Here is a 14812-nt window from a genome sequence, read left to right as displayed (position 1 = left end):
GCCGCCCGGGGGGGGGCTCCCGCGGGCCGAGCCCGGCGGAGCCGCGTGGGGCTTCGCTTCGCAACAGCGGGAATTGAGAATAATTAAAAAAAAAGAAAAAAAAAAAAGGCAACACGGCGAAAACCCAAACCCACAGCCAGCGAACGCCGCGCTGCCGCCGTTCTCTACCCGCTCCTCTTTCTTTTTTTGTTTTTTTTTTTTTTTAATTTCTTCTTCGCATTTTTAAACTGAGTTTGAAAATATTAAACCTTGCGCGGGGTTCTGTCCCACGGAGGGTCCCGGCCGGGCCATCCCGCACCCTCCGGCCGCCTCTCCCAAAGAAAATAAAGATGGAAATGCTGCTGCCGGGGAGCTCTGGGTCCTCTCCTTCCCCCTCTCCCCTGGTAACTCGGGATGGGAACAGGAGCCACGGCGTTGAAAGTTGGTTCTCTGCAGTTTCTGCATGTGGAGAGGATCGCACTGCTCATGAAGGAGGGTTTGGGTTTTGCTGCTTCTTTTTTTTAAACTTTTTCCGAAGGAGAAAGCTTGGTTCCCTTCAGCTTTTGTCACCTTTTCAAATCCGGTCCTTGAAAGTGGCTTGAAGTTTTCTTCAGAAGTACCTGATATGAAAAAGTTTGAAATACAGTAAGAAAGAGGCTTCCTAGTGGTTGAGATTATAGTTGTAACATAAATAACTTTATTCCTTTGATTGGGAACTGTAGTGTGTATATTATTGTGCCCTTTATAGAGATTGCTTTTTCAAAAAAAAAAAATGTTGTAAAACAATTGGCCCAGTAAGTCTTTGCTGCTACTTCGCATGTTAACCAATCTCAAGAATGACAGCTAATATGAGTAGGGTTTGGGGGTTTTGTGTGTGTGACTTTTTTTTTAAATGACTTTCAAATTAAAAGTACTGACATTTATTTACGAATTCAGAGTTTGAAGTTGGTAAACACCTATGATGCCTTTATTTCCCACTTTTTGATGACCTGTTGCACTTTGGTAAAATGTTAACTTCTCGTTTCGTGCCTTTTGAAAAAAAAAAGTGTTGGTTTTCTTTTTCTTTTATTTCCTCAACAGGAAGGAGTGAAGACTGAAAACAATGACCACATTAATCTGAAGGTGGCAGGGCAAGATGGGTCTGTGGTGCAGTTTAAGATTAAGAGGCATACACCACTTAGTAAACTAATGAAAGCCTATTGTGAACGACAGGTATGGTTCTTGTATCATCATCAGGAGAAGTGGTGTCTGGGGGAGAGGTGATCTCCGTAGAGATAGATGAAGACACTATAGTCTTCAAACTGTGTAAACATGCAAAATGATAAAGACTTAACAGAAACTAATTGTGTTGTGGAAAGTATATTGTTCTTAGGATCTCTTTTAGGGTGGACTGACAGGGTTGTGACAGGAAATGGGTAAAATAAAGATCTGTTGTTATCTTTGTGAAGCCTGCATTGGGGGTGTAGGCTGTTGGGAGGCAACGGTTACTCTGCTGCTCAAAAATACCAGTATGGAAAAGGTGGGTGAGGAACCTGCAAATGGACTCGAGATAGAGAGCTGAGTGATTATCAGAGGTATTTTTATGACTCTGAGTAACTTCTTGGTCTGGTCATAGACTTCTGATTTATTAGCTTAGTATTATTGTATTAAGATGAGAGAATATAAATGAGTGTTTCAGGGTTGAAAGGTGTCTAATGTCTCTCTTGAGAAGGAACTTGTACACTTAATGATGAGCTTTGTTTTTTCTCTTGTGGCCTAGTTGTCAATCCTCTGAGGAACAAAACAATGCCTTTTGCTAGAATAGTGGCAACTGCAGGCAGCTATTGCAAGTTTTAGAAACACCTGTATAAGAGTAGTGCTATTTAATCCTTTATTCTTAAGCTTTTGATCAGGAAAGCTTTGTTTCTGCTATCCATGATTTTTAATGAATGTCTGTCTTTAAGAAGTTCCATCTCCACAAAGTTGTTTGGAATTAGGGAAAGATTTTTTTAAATACAAATATTCAGTGATACTACTGAATACAATAAAATCAGTATAAAATATTGATTGGTGTTCTATAAAATTTATACAGTATAAAATATTGGTGGTGTTTCGCCACCAAGAAAACCAAACTCTTAATTTACATAGAGTGGTAAAACCTCTGTGTTTTACCTTTTGCCACAGTAGGATAGGGATAAGAATAAAGACAGGAAAAAATCAGCTCCTACTGAACAGGTGAATGTGTTCTTGTAGGGGGATTCTGGGGATAAATTAGTGAATATTTGAGGCTGTGGGCTCCTTTTTCCTACCTCTGTCACACAAACTCATGTAAATCACTGTATATTGTATTTTCCAAACATAAAGTGCAGTTATATCTGTCTTTTGATATATTGTATTTTCCAAACATAAAGTGCAGTCTTTTGGGGAGTTTGAGGATTGGTTTATTGTTTGTAAAGTCCTGGGAAAGATGATTTTGAAAGTACCATTCATACTTCAGTTACTTGGATGCAAACAAAAGTAAGATTCTAAAACTTTCCACCTAAATTTTTGATCTGCTTGAAAAAAAACCAAACCAACAAAACTTTCCACCTAAATTTTTGATCTGCTTTAAAAAAAAAAACAAACCAAGAAAAAACCCAGGTGTCACTTAGAGAGCAAGGAAAACATCTTTAGAATGGGGGACATTTTTCTGAATTTGGTTTTAAGCTAGAAGGTATCCAAAGGGTGGAGGTGGACTTGTTAAAATTTATTTCTCAGGTGCCTACTTTTCAAACTTTGTTGAAAAGCATTTGTTTTGCTTATCTCTAGAAGCTAGATTTTGTTTGTGTTCCTAACTAGGCATACCAGATCTTAAAATCCTTAAGCAGTGGACTTTAGATTTCATTTGGAGAACTGTGGATAGTATAGAATTTAGCATCTTTAAAGAATGAAAATAATGTATTGCATGCAGTACACCTAAAATGGAAGTAACTAAACTTTGAATGATACATTTAGAAGATGAAGTCTATTTGCATTTATTGTTAGAGGAGAAAAAAATTCTCCATTGAACTAACTTACTTTTTTGTGGATACTAATCTCACCAAGGTACAGTTTTTCAGTATCTTTTCTGCTGTCATTTATTCAGCTCTTAAAGTTGTCAAGAACCTGCAAAAAAAAAAAAGCAACACTTCTGGAATAGGAGATACATATTTTAAGAAACACAATGTCTTGAGAAAACGGCTCAAACCAAATGTTGCTGTGCAAAAATGTGTTGCTGCCATGACACTTAGCCACATGGTTTTCTTAAACAGGATGATACTGAGTGAGCACTGCAGAATCTCAGTCACACTAGAGAAGGCATTTTGCTGTGTACTATAAAGTCTTATTAAAATATTATCCTGGCAAATCAATTTCTCAAGAAGAATTACTACATTAAGTTTTCTTTTGTGTGTTACATCTTGCATGGCTAAGTTAAAGTTTCTTTTGTAATTCAGAGGTGCCAAAGCAGCACCATGCCAGCCATTGGATTTACTTCAAAACCAACTAAACTTCTTGAATTATTAGGTACTCTGTAGAGAGAATAGATGGAACTGGGAGAGAAGTAGGCACCAAAGTTCTTGGTTCTGGCTGTATCCTCAAACTTCATTCATCTTCCATTGCAGAATGTAGTGTGCTGTAAAATACCTTTGGAAACTGACTTGTGAATTTGAAGCTTATGTTATTAGTAGGAGGGATTGTTGCCCTTTACTTATCTTTTGAATCTGTTGGCTGAAGCAAGAATGAGTAGGGGATTCAAGAGGTCAGCAAAACTACTGTTACGTGGTAAAAATGCTACTTTGAAATAGTAGTTTCTGGAAGTAGAAGATTCCTGGGGTTTTTTTGTTTGGTGGGGTTTTTTTTCTTTGAAAATTCCAGCTGTGCATGGAAAAACTTTGCATTGATTTCTTGTTAATAGGAATTCAAGGTCAAAAAGTTACCATTGGCTACTCTTTGCTGCTGCAGACTAATAGATGGTGGTTGCATTTCTGGAAAAAGTATTTTAGAACACCTTTGCTTTTGGGGAAGGTCAAAAAGGAGTTTTGAATGTTACTGTTTGATGTTTGTTACCCAAAGTGTTGCATCTAATTTTTAAGTGAATTATTGTTAAAAAGCACTGTAAAAATCCTGGGGTTTGGGGCAAGACTTGTGTACTAGAAATTGCTGTATTTTAACTTACAGTCAATGGGGGCACTGTTGTTCTCTTAGTTATTGGACACAATGCAATTTTTAATACAAAACAGATTGCAAGGATTTGGAGTGGAATACCTTAAAGTCAGTGCATGAGGGGAGTATCATGCGTTAGTGAATGGTGGCTTCTAATGATCATGCTGCAATTCCAGTGACAAGTTCAGGAGAAAACTAGGGAGTACTTTTACAGTGGACTTAATTCCCTTTGTGTTACTTCTCTTTGTCCAGGGGTTGTCAATGAGGCAAATCAGATTCCGGTTCGATGGGCAGCCAATTAATGAAACAGACACACCTGCACAGGTAAACAAGAGAAGCAAGACTAAGGAATTGTGTTTGAAATTTTCTGCAGGAGTTGATGCTTGTTTCATATAAAATACTTGTGTAATTGTATGTATTAGTGATACAACTTGTCTTTTTTTTTTTTTAACCATTATTTTGGTATAATTAGAATTATTGGAAATGGAATATAAGACTCTTTTAGTGTTTTGAATAATAAGTCTGTATTGCTGTAGTAATAAAATAAGAAAATTAAGTATAGTGTACAGATGGTGAGTCTTGTAAAACTATCACTTATTGAGTCAAGGCTCTGAGATAAGAATCGGTAAGTTAAGAATCGAGTTTTTCCTGAAGCAATGCCTTTATTTTTTATAAAAGTTTGCCAGGATGCTATCAAAGGTCCTTTTGCAAACTTGCATTTGTAATGCAAAAGTAATTTTCTGTTATTTGTTATTTGAAGCTCTGTTTCAGCAGCATAAAATTAGGGCATACTGTGAAGTTTGGGTTGTCTGTCTGTAATTGGTTAAAATGAAGGCCATTCCAAGAACAGAATGGTTTGCTGTGACTCTTGAGTATTTTTCTGAACTGCTCCACGTAGCTGTGTTTAATCAGCCTTTCCAAGTGATACAGTTTTATATGCTTTTCAGAACCACTTGTTATGAAATAAGGGACTCTTGTTTTTAGAAGGCTTATTTAGACCTGGATTTTCTAAGCAGTTGCTCCAAAGAATGTGCCTCTTATGGCTACGGTCTATGCAACTTTTAAACTTGAAATAGTGATAATTGAGGCAACAGGGTGCTTTTCTCTCCATCTGTGTTATGCTGAAGCTAAGGATCAGTCTATTTATAGCTGCAGTAAATGCCATAAACCAGTTTGATTTCCTGGAGCAGAAATTGAGACTGTTTAGAAATATAACTTATATTAGTTATAGCAACTCCTTCAGTCTCGGTACAGGTAACATTAACATCCCAGAAATACCAACTGGGAAAGTTAATGGTGAAAGAATAGAGTTACAGTAATGAAGTGTTGCTGTTCCTCACCAGCTGTTTGTTACATCGTTGACTGTGTAAAGTGCTTAATTTTTTGTTGTGCTTGCTGATGCTCGGTTTTACTGCCTGGCTGGGCTAGGGACCTTAATTATAGTCTGCTTTCTTTAGTGCTGTAGCTGAAGCCACTTGTACATTTGAACAACAGCAGCAAAGTGGAATTGTGGCAATGTTCTCAGGTAAACTGAGGAAGTAAACAGGAGAAAAGATGCAATGGCAAAGTAGGCAACAGAATTAACATATTATGAATGCTAATCTTCTTCCATATGAGTCAGACAGGGCACCCTGAAGTTACTAAAACTCATTCTCAGATAACGGCTATCAACTGGCATTTTTTTTTCCAGGCAATTTCTTTGCTTTTGAGTTACAGTGAGGTAGGTTAAATGTACAAAGTGATGATGATGGAGGGGAGTGGGGCTGGTCTCGTTAAGTTGCATAAAAAGTAAACATGAAGATAGGAAATATAAGAACAACCCAGCTTATAGTAGATATCTGAGAAGAGTTGAAAGCCTTTTTTCTCTTTTCTGCTATAGTTGGAAATGGAGGATGAAGATACAATTGATGTGTTCCAGCAGCAAACAGGAGGAGTTTACTAAAAAAAAACAAACACACAAAAAAAGAACCTGCTACTTTCCTCTCCAGAACTGTGCTCCCACAGGCGACACATTCACAATTAGAAAAATGAGACTTGGTTCAGCCACATCCTGACTACTGCAGTATAGTTTTCTCTCTTCTCTCTCTGATTTTTTTTTTTCCTATTCCTTCTATTGTACATAAAGTAACTGGTGTATGTGCACAGACATAATGCATATTTTTTTTAACTAAATGGCCAATGGTATGTTTTGATCAACATTTAATGGAGATGGGGTGGGAAAACAAACTGGTTCTGTGAAAATGCCCCTTTCTCCGTTAGTGGCATGCTCCTTCTACTTTTATCTTTATATTCCAGTAAGTTATTTTGCTCTCACTGTTTAAAAACAAAAACCTTGCATACCTTGTTTGATTGGATAATTTCAATGTTTTTCTTTTATCATTGTAAAACCAAGGACAATTTTATAACTTTTTTGTACGTAGCTGTTACATGTAGAGCAATCTCTGTCTAAGTAGGGGTAAATTACTCTTAAAAAAAAGAAAAAAAAAATCCTAGATAGTTTTCCCTTCAAGTAAAGCGTCTTGTTGTTTAAATAAACTTCTTGTTTAAAATAACCAGTTTTCTTTATTTTTCTGTGGAGTAATAGTACTCAGCACTTGTATTTCTTTCTCTGCAGCACTTTATGCTTCTCAATTCTCAGCTTTCTATGCGGTAAGTAAGCATAATCCCCCTTGTACAGTCAGACGACTGTTGGAAAATGAAAGGCTTCCTTGAGACCTCTCAGTCAGTCAGTAATTGAACTGGAAATAGAAAGTAATTTTTTTCTTCTTTTTGAATTTTTTTTGTGTGTATGTTCTGCTAAGCCAAAAATGTTTGATTAGGCAAACTGCAAAATACTGGATTATTTACCAATGCCTTTGGGTTGAGCTCTTTTTGTCAGTCCTTAATAGAAACATCATTATTGTTGTTACAGTAGCTTATTCAAGACTCTGTATTTGAATGCTTTTTGATGTAAACATTAAGTTAAAAAGAGCAAATAATTTCGTTAACCATGCAGTTTACCGTGGTATCAAATGGGAGATGCTTGGAAATGTAAAGCAAAAATAAAAAATTGAGTTCTGTTTTTGGGTGTATTTAGCTCTGGTGGTGTAGATTCCAAGCTCTGCTTTACCATTGGGGTGTTCCTGCTTGAAAGGCAAAGAGGCTTGAAAGTGCTGAAGGGAACCAGTGGCAATGGTGTGTTTAGTGAGGCTTTTCCACAAGGAAAGTTCTTGAGTTTTCTCGTGGGGAATTTTAGAGGTTGCGGTGAAATCCACGGACATTCATGAGAAATTATTTATGTGTCTACTCAGTAGCCCCAAGGCATTCTCTGATGTCCTGAGAACATTCTAATATTTTGTAGTGTTTTCAATAAGTTAATGTTTTTAGGCATTAACTTGTTAGCAGAGCTCACTTTTAGGTGGTAGTTTTGCTAACAATTAATTCAATAAGTGATTATTACATGGTAGGCCAGTACCTGTTGCATCTGGAAATGATGGCTCTGTGCATTTAGCTGATGGACAATGATTTATTTGACTTCTGTCATGATTTTAACACATTTGATATTGCATTAATTGCATCTAATGGAGATAGAAGAAAAATAGTGTTTGTTTTTGCAGTTGCTTTTGACTATGTAGCTGAAGTGTGTAATCTCCTGTATGCCCTCATTTTAATTCTAGGAAATTCTACCGCTAAACAGATTGTTTCTTATTCTGGTATGTATCTTGTAGACTTCTGTGGTATAGTGCAAGGTTGGAATTCCCTCTTGTGAACAAGTGTTTTCATATCCAAACCCACAAAGACTTGAAAAAACTTCTTTAGAAAAGAAAAAAAAAAGCAGGGTGGTGAATATATTTCAATAGTTTTCATAGGTTAAACCTGGAATACATTGGTCTTTGGCTTTAAGATGTCCTGGCTTTCAACCTGGCTAGACTCCTGATAACTGTATAAAATTCTTTCAACTTGGTGCCATGCCAAGGCTTTTCCCAGGAGAAAGCTGTCTTTATCTTGTTTGGCCAAAAAAGATGTTTGGACTTGCTTTAGTTTCTGAAGAAAGGGTGAGGTCTCCCTGAAAGCACCTTTTTTTCAGCCCAAATTAAGACTTTGAAGCTTAAAACTCCGTGTTGTATCTTGTCTACTGCTTTTGCTTTCCTCAGGCGATGTAAGTCAAGTGACAGGTACTGAACAGCATGCTTTCAAAAACAATGTCTTAATTTCCTGAATTAGTAGAGTGGTACGTCATCTGTCATGAACTTATGTGCAGGATTCTTATAATGTTCCGTTAATAAAATTAGACCATTTAACATGAATTTTGATTAGCTTATCAAAAATCCCCTGTACAAACATGAAAAACAGAAAACTTTCAAGACCATTTAACATGAATTTTGATTAGCTTACCAAAAATCCCCTGATGAAAAACAGAAAACTTTCGTACCTTTGAATTGATGTGACAGCTTTGGAAAAGCTCCTTAATTTGGCATAAATTGAAATTTCCTGGTCATACCTTTGAATTGATGTGACAGCTTTGGAAAAGCTCCTTAATTTGGCATAAATTGAAATTTGGCAACAGGCTCTTAAAAAAAAAAAATGGAGAGGCATTGATCACCTAAATTTCTCCATTTCTGACATCTTTCTGTTACTCACCTGAGCTTGCTTCTTGTATTTCTGAAATAGTTCCTCTGACAGTGCTGAATGGTGTTTGTGTAAGATGGTGACAGCAATCAGAAACTGATAAAATGGTCTTTCCTGAGAGATGTTTCCTTGGCTAGATAAAAATCAAGAAATTCTCCAAGATCTTAAGTGACTTTGTTCCTTAAGAGCTTCAAACATTTAATTTCAGTAGTCTAGCAAACTAAGTGGCCCGGCACATTCTGATACATGTTTGTGTACACAGCAATGCAGAAATACTAACCTGGGGTTTTTTTAAAACTAATTTTTTAGAACTCCTCTTGCGTGGTCTTGCAAATAACTCTCCTTATGACAGAACTTGTTGCTTGTCAGTACTGTTCACTGCTGCTTCAGAGAATTTACCTGTTGACTCCTGTTTGTTGGGACCTCAGTGATTTTGCTGGAAAACTTCTGCTGGGGGAGGTGGTTCAGAACTGGTGTGAAGTACAGGGATATAAACAATTTGGATGAAATATTTGGAGTTCTCTTAGCTGCTTGGCCTGGCTTGATTTGTAACAGTTCTCGTGTTTACACTGGTGGCCTAATGGACTACTGGAAGCCCAAATGTCAGAGGATAAAGGGAAACAGGGCAGAGAGATCTTGTCACGCTAGTTGGGAGGTGAGTTTTTCATGTTTATTAAACAGCTGGGTTCTTTCAAGAGCTTGGGCAAATTATATTATTACCCACAATTTTCAAATAATGTATTCTAAAGTGATTGCCATGCAATTTAGTTAATATTCCTCTCATGGTTTTTAAATGAAAAAGAATGAAGTCAGTCATAATTGGCTACAATGCTCCAGTGAGTTCTTGTGGACGAGGAGACCTTGCCTGTAGCGTGTGCTGGGTCTTCAGTCCCTCAAAAAGCTGGAATGGTTACCAGTTACTTTAAAAAAAAAAAAGTAACCAAATTGTTTATTTCAGACACCTGAATTAAGATATTTTTTTGTTCATGTGCAGGGGGAATACTGACAGATTGAAAGCCCAGCTGGTTTTGGTGGGACCCTTAGTTAACGCCTGAAAATTGGTGCCTTGGTTTATCAGCACAGTGGGGATAATGCCCGTTTAATAGGGCTCTTGTGAGGATCAATACCTGAGATGCTGGTTCAGCAGGGGTCCTGGGAGGGCAAGGCTGGTCGGAAATGGAACATGCTCTACTGCCAAGAGTGTAAGGAAATCCCCCGGGTGGTAACATGAGAGAGAGTCTGGGACTGGCAGAGGGAGGTGTGCTCCACTAAAGAAAAAAAAAAAATCCCTGAAGTAGTTTGAGGATAATTGCTGCTGCTTCAAGGTAACTACGGTATCAAAACAGATAACAGCGCCTCTGCCAAAGGTTATGGTCAAAGCCAGATTGTTTTCTCACAGGAATATTCCTCTCTAGTACCTTCACTTCATGGCTGGTGAGGCAGGGGATGTAATGGAAGTGCTGCCGTTTTGTCTGTTGGTTCCATTGTGACCGTTACTGCAACATTAATGAAAAGGTATAATGTGACTGGCTCGAAGAAATAATACTTTCTGTGCTTCAGCCAGTTGGAAAGAATTGAATTTCTAAGGAATAGCAATTTGTTTTCAAAGCTAAAAATGAAAAACTAGATGCTTCCTTCATCATCACATATTAAATTCAAAGTGAACAATAAATTGAAGGATTTTTACTAGGATTTTAGATTGTGGCTTCTTCTCAATATGCTTGTATCAGCTGGTGTGATGGGCTGTTGTGGAGTAACAAAAGACAGTCTAGAAGCGTTTAAATAACTTGAATTATTCTTAATTGTATTACCACTGTAATCTAAGACGTTTCATTCTCTGGATTATCGAGGTTCGTTCATTCTGGCTGTTAACTGGTTGCCACACTGAATGTGTTTTGATAGTGAATAATTTAATCCTCTCATTTATCTTGCTTTTTTGTACTTAGTGTCAGAATGAATTGGTAGTACAGCGCTTCTCCCTGCTGGTTGGGAAGCAGAAGTGTGAGAATAGATAGGAGATGGAAGACTGGATTTTGATCCCTGTTTGCAGTTTTTGGTTGGCCTTCAAAATGCTTAATTACAGAGGTTTCCTGTTGTTTTTTTTTTTCCACTAGTAGCATGGGACTGATGGTCTTGCTCTAACATGGAGATGCTGGGGGGCTGAACTGTTCTTTATTAAATGGTTTGAGTCCCTTTGAGGGAAAGAGTTTTCCTCTCCTCCTGAAGAATTTCAGCTTGTGTGGGAGGGGTTAAGCAGGGCTGGTGGTGCTCGCGCTGTCAGCGGAGATCCCAGAAGTAATGAGGGTCAGTGGGGTGCTGTGGAAGGACAACAGAAATGTGTGAGTTGGTGAGGAGCTGCAGGCGGGAATGGAGACCACAGGAAAAGCTGTAGGTTTTAACAATTCATTAATCCTGATACGAGGATGACTTCAGAGCCCTGGAGAAGACTAAGGTTGTGGTAGCTCAAATAAAAAGTACATAGATTCTTCGTCTTCAGGAAAGGAATATTCTCCAGGTGAACGTGGATGTGAAGGACACCCTTTGTGATGAGTTTGTACTGGTTTTGGTGGCTTAGATCTTTCAGCATCCAGCCCATAGATATCACTAAAGCACTGCCTGCGAGGCAGTGATGCCCTGTGAGGGCTCTTGAAAGGATCACTTGATTGAAAATGCTTCACAGTTTAAGCAAACTTGGACAAGACAAAAGTGGAATGAAGGGAGCTCTTTGAGGACTAAGTCAGGACACTGACTTCCCCTTCCAGTGACGCTTGCCTGTTTTTTCCACTGAGGAACACTGCTTTGGCTACACTGCCAGGCTCGGTAATGCTGGATGCCCAGACAAGAACAGCAGCATGAATTTTGGCCTCTCTGCTTTTATGTTGTTCAAACTACACCTCTGCAGCTCTGAGAAGCCTGGACATTGCAATTCAAGCCTCCTTCCCAGGCAGTAACTTAGACTGTTACGAACTTTACCTGAAGCTGTAGAGAGGCACCAAAGCAACTTTCACAACTCTTGCAAACTACAGCATCTGCTCAGTAGGACGAATGGTTGAACCTGTAGGGTACTAGTCTTTCACTGAACTTCCACCATGCATCCCTTCAGATGTGGAAGTCTTTGACAGCTGCAAATCCAGCTGTAAGAAGGATTATTATTCAACTTTTTACCTTCAGCTGTGAATGAATTGGAGTAAGAAGAGCAGACGGGCTGAGTCAAAACCTCTTTTTTGGATGATGGGCTTGGGATAAAGAAAGCAAGCACTTTGTGACTGCCATAAATAGCAGAGGGTGGCATGAAGAAGAAACCCTTGGTCATGGGAGGGTGACCAAGCCGGCGCTTTTCTCAAACGAATGGCATCTCTCCTTGCCTAACCCTTGCATTTCCTGCAGTCTTATTTCAAACTTCCAGATGCTTTTTTTTGCATTCACTGCCAGATGAATTTCAACAACAGGTGGAATTGTTTGGTGTCTGAGTTTTTCAAACAGCTGCTGAGAATTGTTTTGGTCAAACGTCACCATCCTGGGAGGGATGGTAAGTCCAGTTTCTGTAGCAATCTGTCTAAACCCTTTCATCTTGTTATGGATAAATAATCAGCAAAGCAGCTTTTATTTATTTGAAGACTATTCCTGCAGTCAGGACTGTCTGAGAGATCAGTGGGGTCCCTTAGAAATACTGAAGATTTAGAATTTTAAAAGTAGCTTTATCAGAAGGAACAGGTTTTTCTTCATCTTTACTTTTAAAAATGGCTCCATATGTCTCAGGGGTGCAAATTTAAGAGTCAAATCCTGTGGGTTTGAATAAAAAGCATTCAGATGACAAAATACTTTTGAAAGTTCCCGAGAGAGCAAATGCTTACCTGTACGCAAGTAGGTATCATTTGACTTCTTAATGCCCAAGCCTAAGGGATAAAGAATTAAAACAACTGTGTCATGTTACTTAAAATTTCCCTTTAATCTACATCTAAAGATGTGATGTGACAGAGAATTCCCTGGGGACCTGAATAGTGGTTGGGGCTTTTTTTTTTTTTTTTCAAATAAGATTTTTTTTTTTAATATAGATCCTAGATTAGAAAAGATAAAATACCATGGTCCTCTTTGTGTTGTTCTAGCAGTTCAGCTCTTTCCTGAGTTAATATGAAGGCTGATGGTAATTCAGACACTTGACCTCATGTTTGTGCTACTTCACTTTCATGTACAACAAAGCTTGCATTTTCCAACCCAAAAAGAAATATTTTCTGAAGAAAAATTTTTTTTTGGGGGGGTATTATTTGTTATTAGATCAAACTAGGAGGAGTGGTGGATAGAACAGATAGAGAGTTTCTTTCCCCCTTACTCCCTCCTTTATGCCTTTCCCCCTTACTCCCTCCTTTATGCAAGTGGGAGGAGTGGTGGATAGAACAGATAGAGAGTTTCTTTCCCCCTTACTCCCTCCTTTATGCAAATACTGATTAAAATAACATTTACAGTGGGAGGTCCCAATGCGTTAATTTGGGAATAAAAGTTGGGGTGATCAAGGAAGCATCTGTGTGTCTGAAATCTGTAGGGAGTTCAGGAAGCTCCCAGTCCCCAACTCAAAGGTGAGTTTGACTGGTCAACAGCCAACATCTGGTAATTTAAATCCTGCACTGTGTGAGTTCTGTACTGGCACTGGGTGGAAGATAACGCGCACAAAAGCACACGGCCTTGTGCTGTTAAGACACAGGTGAGCAGCATTGCTGGTTTTACTCCATTAAAAGTGATCAAGGAAGCATCTGTGTGTCTGAAATCTGTAGGGAGTTCAGGAAGCTCCCAGTCCCCAACTCAAAGGTGAGTTTGACTGGTCAACAGCCAACATCTGGTAATTTAAATCCTGCACTGTGTGAGTTCTGTACTGGCACTGGGTGGAAGATAACGCGCACAAAAGCACACGGCCTTGTGCTGTTAAGACACAGGTGAGCAGCATTGCTGGCTTTACTCCATTAAAATTAGGCGAGTCCTAATTTTATGGAGTACAGTCCACCGCTACGGAATGATCTAATGCTTTCAATTGTTTTATTGCACTGTGTTCACCTGAGGTTGAGGGGGTTTTGCGCCGTCCCTGCTGCAGCAGTCCTGTGTGTCCCTGTGGACCATTAGTGTGTTTCCAACCTCTGACGCTGCCATGGCCTTGCACAGACACCTCCTACACCTTGATGGTTTCAGTATTGTTCATCCATGTGCTTTGGAATGGCGCCATGACACCCTCTGAGGCAACTTGAAGGCCGGCGAGGGCTGAGCCACCTCCCAGCAGGGTGAAGAGGGCCTCGACGGGGATGGCCAAGCGGAGTGGGTGTTGGTGGCCCAATGGTAGCCGAGATGATATCCTCGGTGGTGGCTTTGGGGGCGGCTGGGGCACGGTGGGGTGTGTGTGTGTGTATAGAAGGGCGGTGGGTGGCGGGTTCCCTCAACCGCCCCCCCCCACCCCGGGACTCTCCTCACGGCGCGGCCGCCCCTGGCCGGGGAAACCGCACCGAGACTTTTGTCTCGCCTCACACGTGCCTAAGCCAATCGCAGCGCGCCGGAGATGAACGATAGTCTTCACGGCCAATCAGCAACAAAAGGCGCCGCCGCCCAGGCCCAGCCAATCACCACGGAGCAGACGTATTGCTTCGCCAATGAGCTTTTAAGGATGAGGCAAGGCGCCTCAGAATAGACGGTGAGGCGGGCCAAAGGACAGAGTGGCAGGGCGCGGTCGAATAGAAGCTCGGGATTGGGTTTGAACCATCCAATGAGGAAGCTGCTGAGGGGCGGGCCTTAAAGTGGGTATAAAACGGGCGGCCGGTGCGGGCGGCGGCTGCAGTTGTCACCGGCGGCAGCAAGGCGGGGAGGGGAGAGGGTACTCCGTTCCTGGGACCGTCACTCCCCACTGGCCTCTTAACGGAGCCCTTTCCCCTTCGTCCATCTCCTCCGTCCCTGCCACCATGACAACCACCACCACCTTTTCGGGCATGGACCCCAGTGGCAGGAACAGCTCCAGGTCCGGCGGGGGTTCTTGGGGGCCGTTGGGATCGCGAGGGCGGCGGGGCTGAGGGCGTTCGCCGCGGGGCCG

The 14812-nt window shown here is 40.2% G+C and overlaps 2 protein-coding genes across 2 annotated transcripts in view; both read left to right on the top strand.

The window, feature by feature from the left end:
• The first annotated feature begins 393 nt into the window (after nt 1–393).
• Nucleotides 394–7201, top strand: SUMO2 (small ubiquitin-like modifier 2). Its single transcript, XM_014950006.1, has 4 exons — nt 394–420; nt 1060–1191; nt 4393–4464; nt 6020–7201. Exons 1-4 carry the CDS (start codon nt 394–396, stop codon nt 6080–6082), a joined length of 294 nt encoding a protein of 97 aa, XP_014805492.1. The 3' UTR covers nt 6083–7201.
• A 7348-nt stretch (nt 7202–14549) lies between these two features.
• HN1 (hematological and neurological expressed 1) overlaps nt 14550–14812 on the top strand; it is an 11758-nt gene continuing 11495 nt past the window's right edge. Inside the window, exon 1 of the mRNA XM_014952477.1 lies at nt 14550–14740. Within this exon, the coding sequence (XP_014807963.1) occupies nt 14685–14740 (56 nt within the window). The 5' untranslated portion in view covers nt 14550–14684. The remainder of the gene's footprint in view (nt 14741–14812) is intronic.

This window comes from Calidris pugnax, unplaced genomic scaffold (assembly GCF_001431845.1).
Source record: "Calidris pugnax isolate Ruff unplaced genomic scaffold, ASM143184v1 scaffold9, whole genome shotgun sequence".
NCBI lineage: Eukaryota > Metazoa > Chordata > Aves > Charadriiformes > Scolopacidae > Calidris > Calidris pugnax.
Note: the sequence above shows the minus strand (reverse complement) of the source record. Positions and strands in the feature narration are given on the sequence as shown.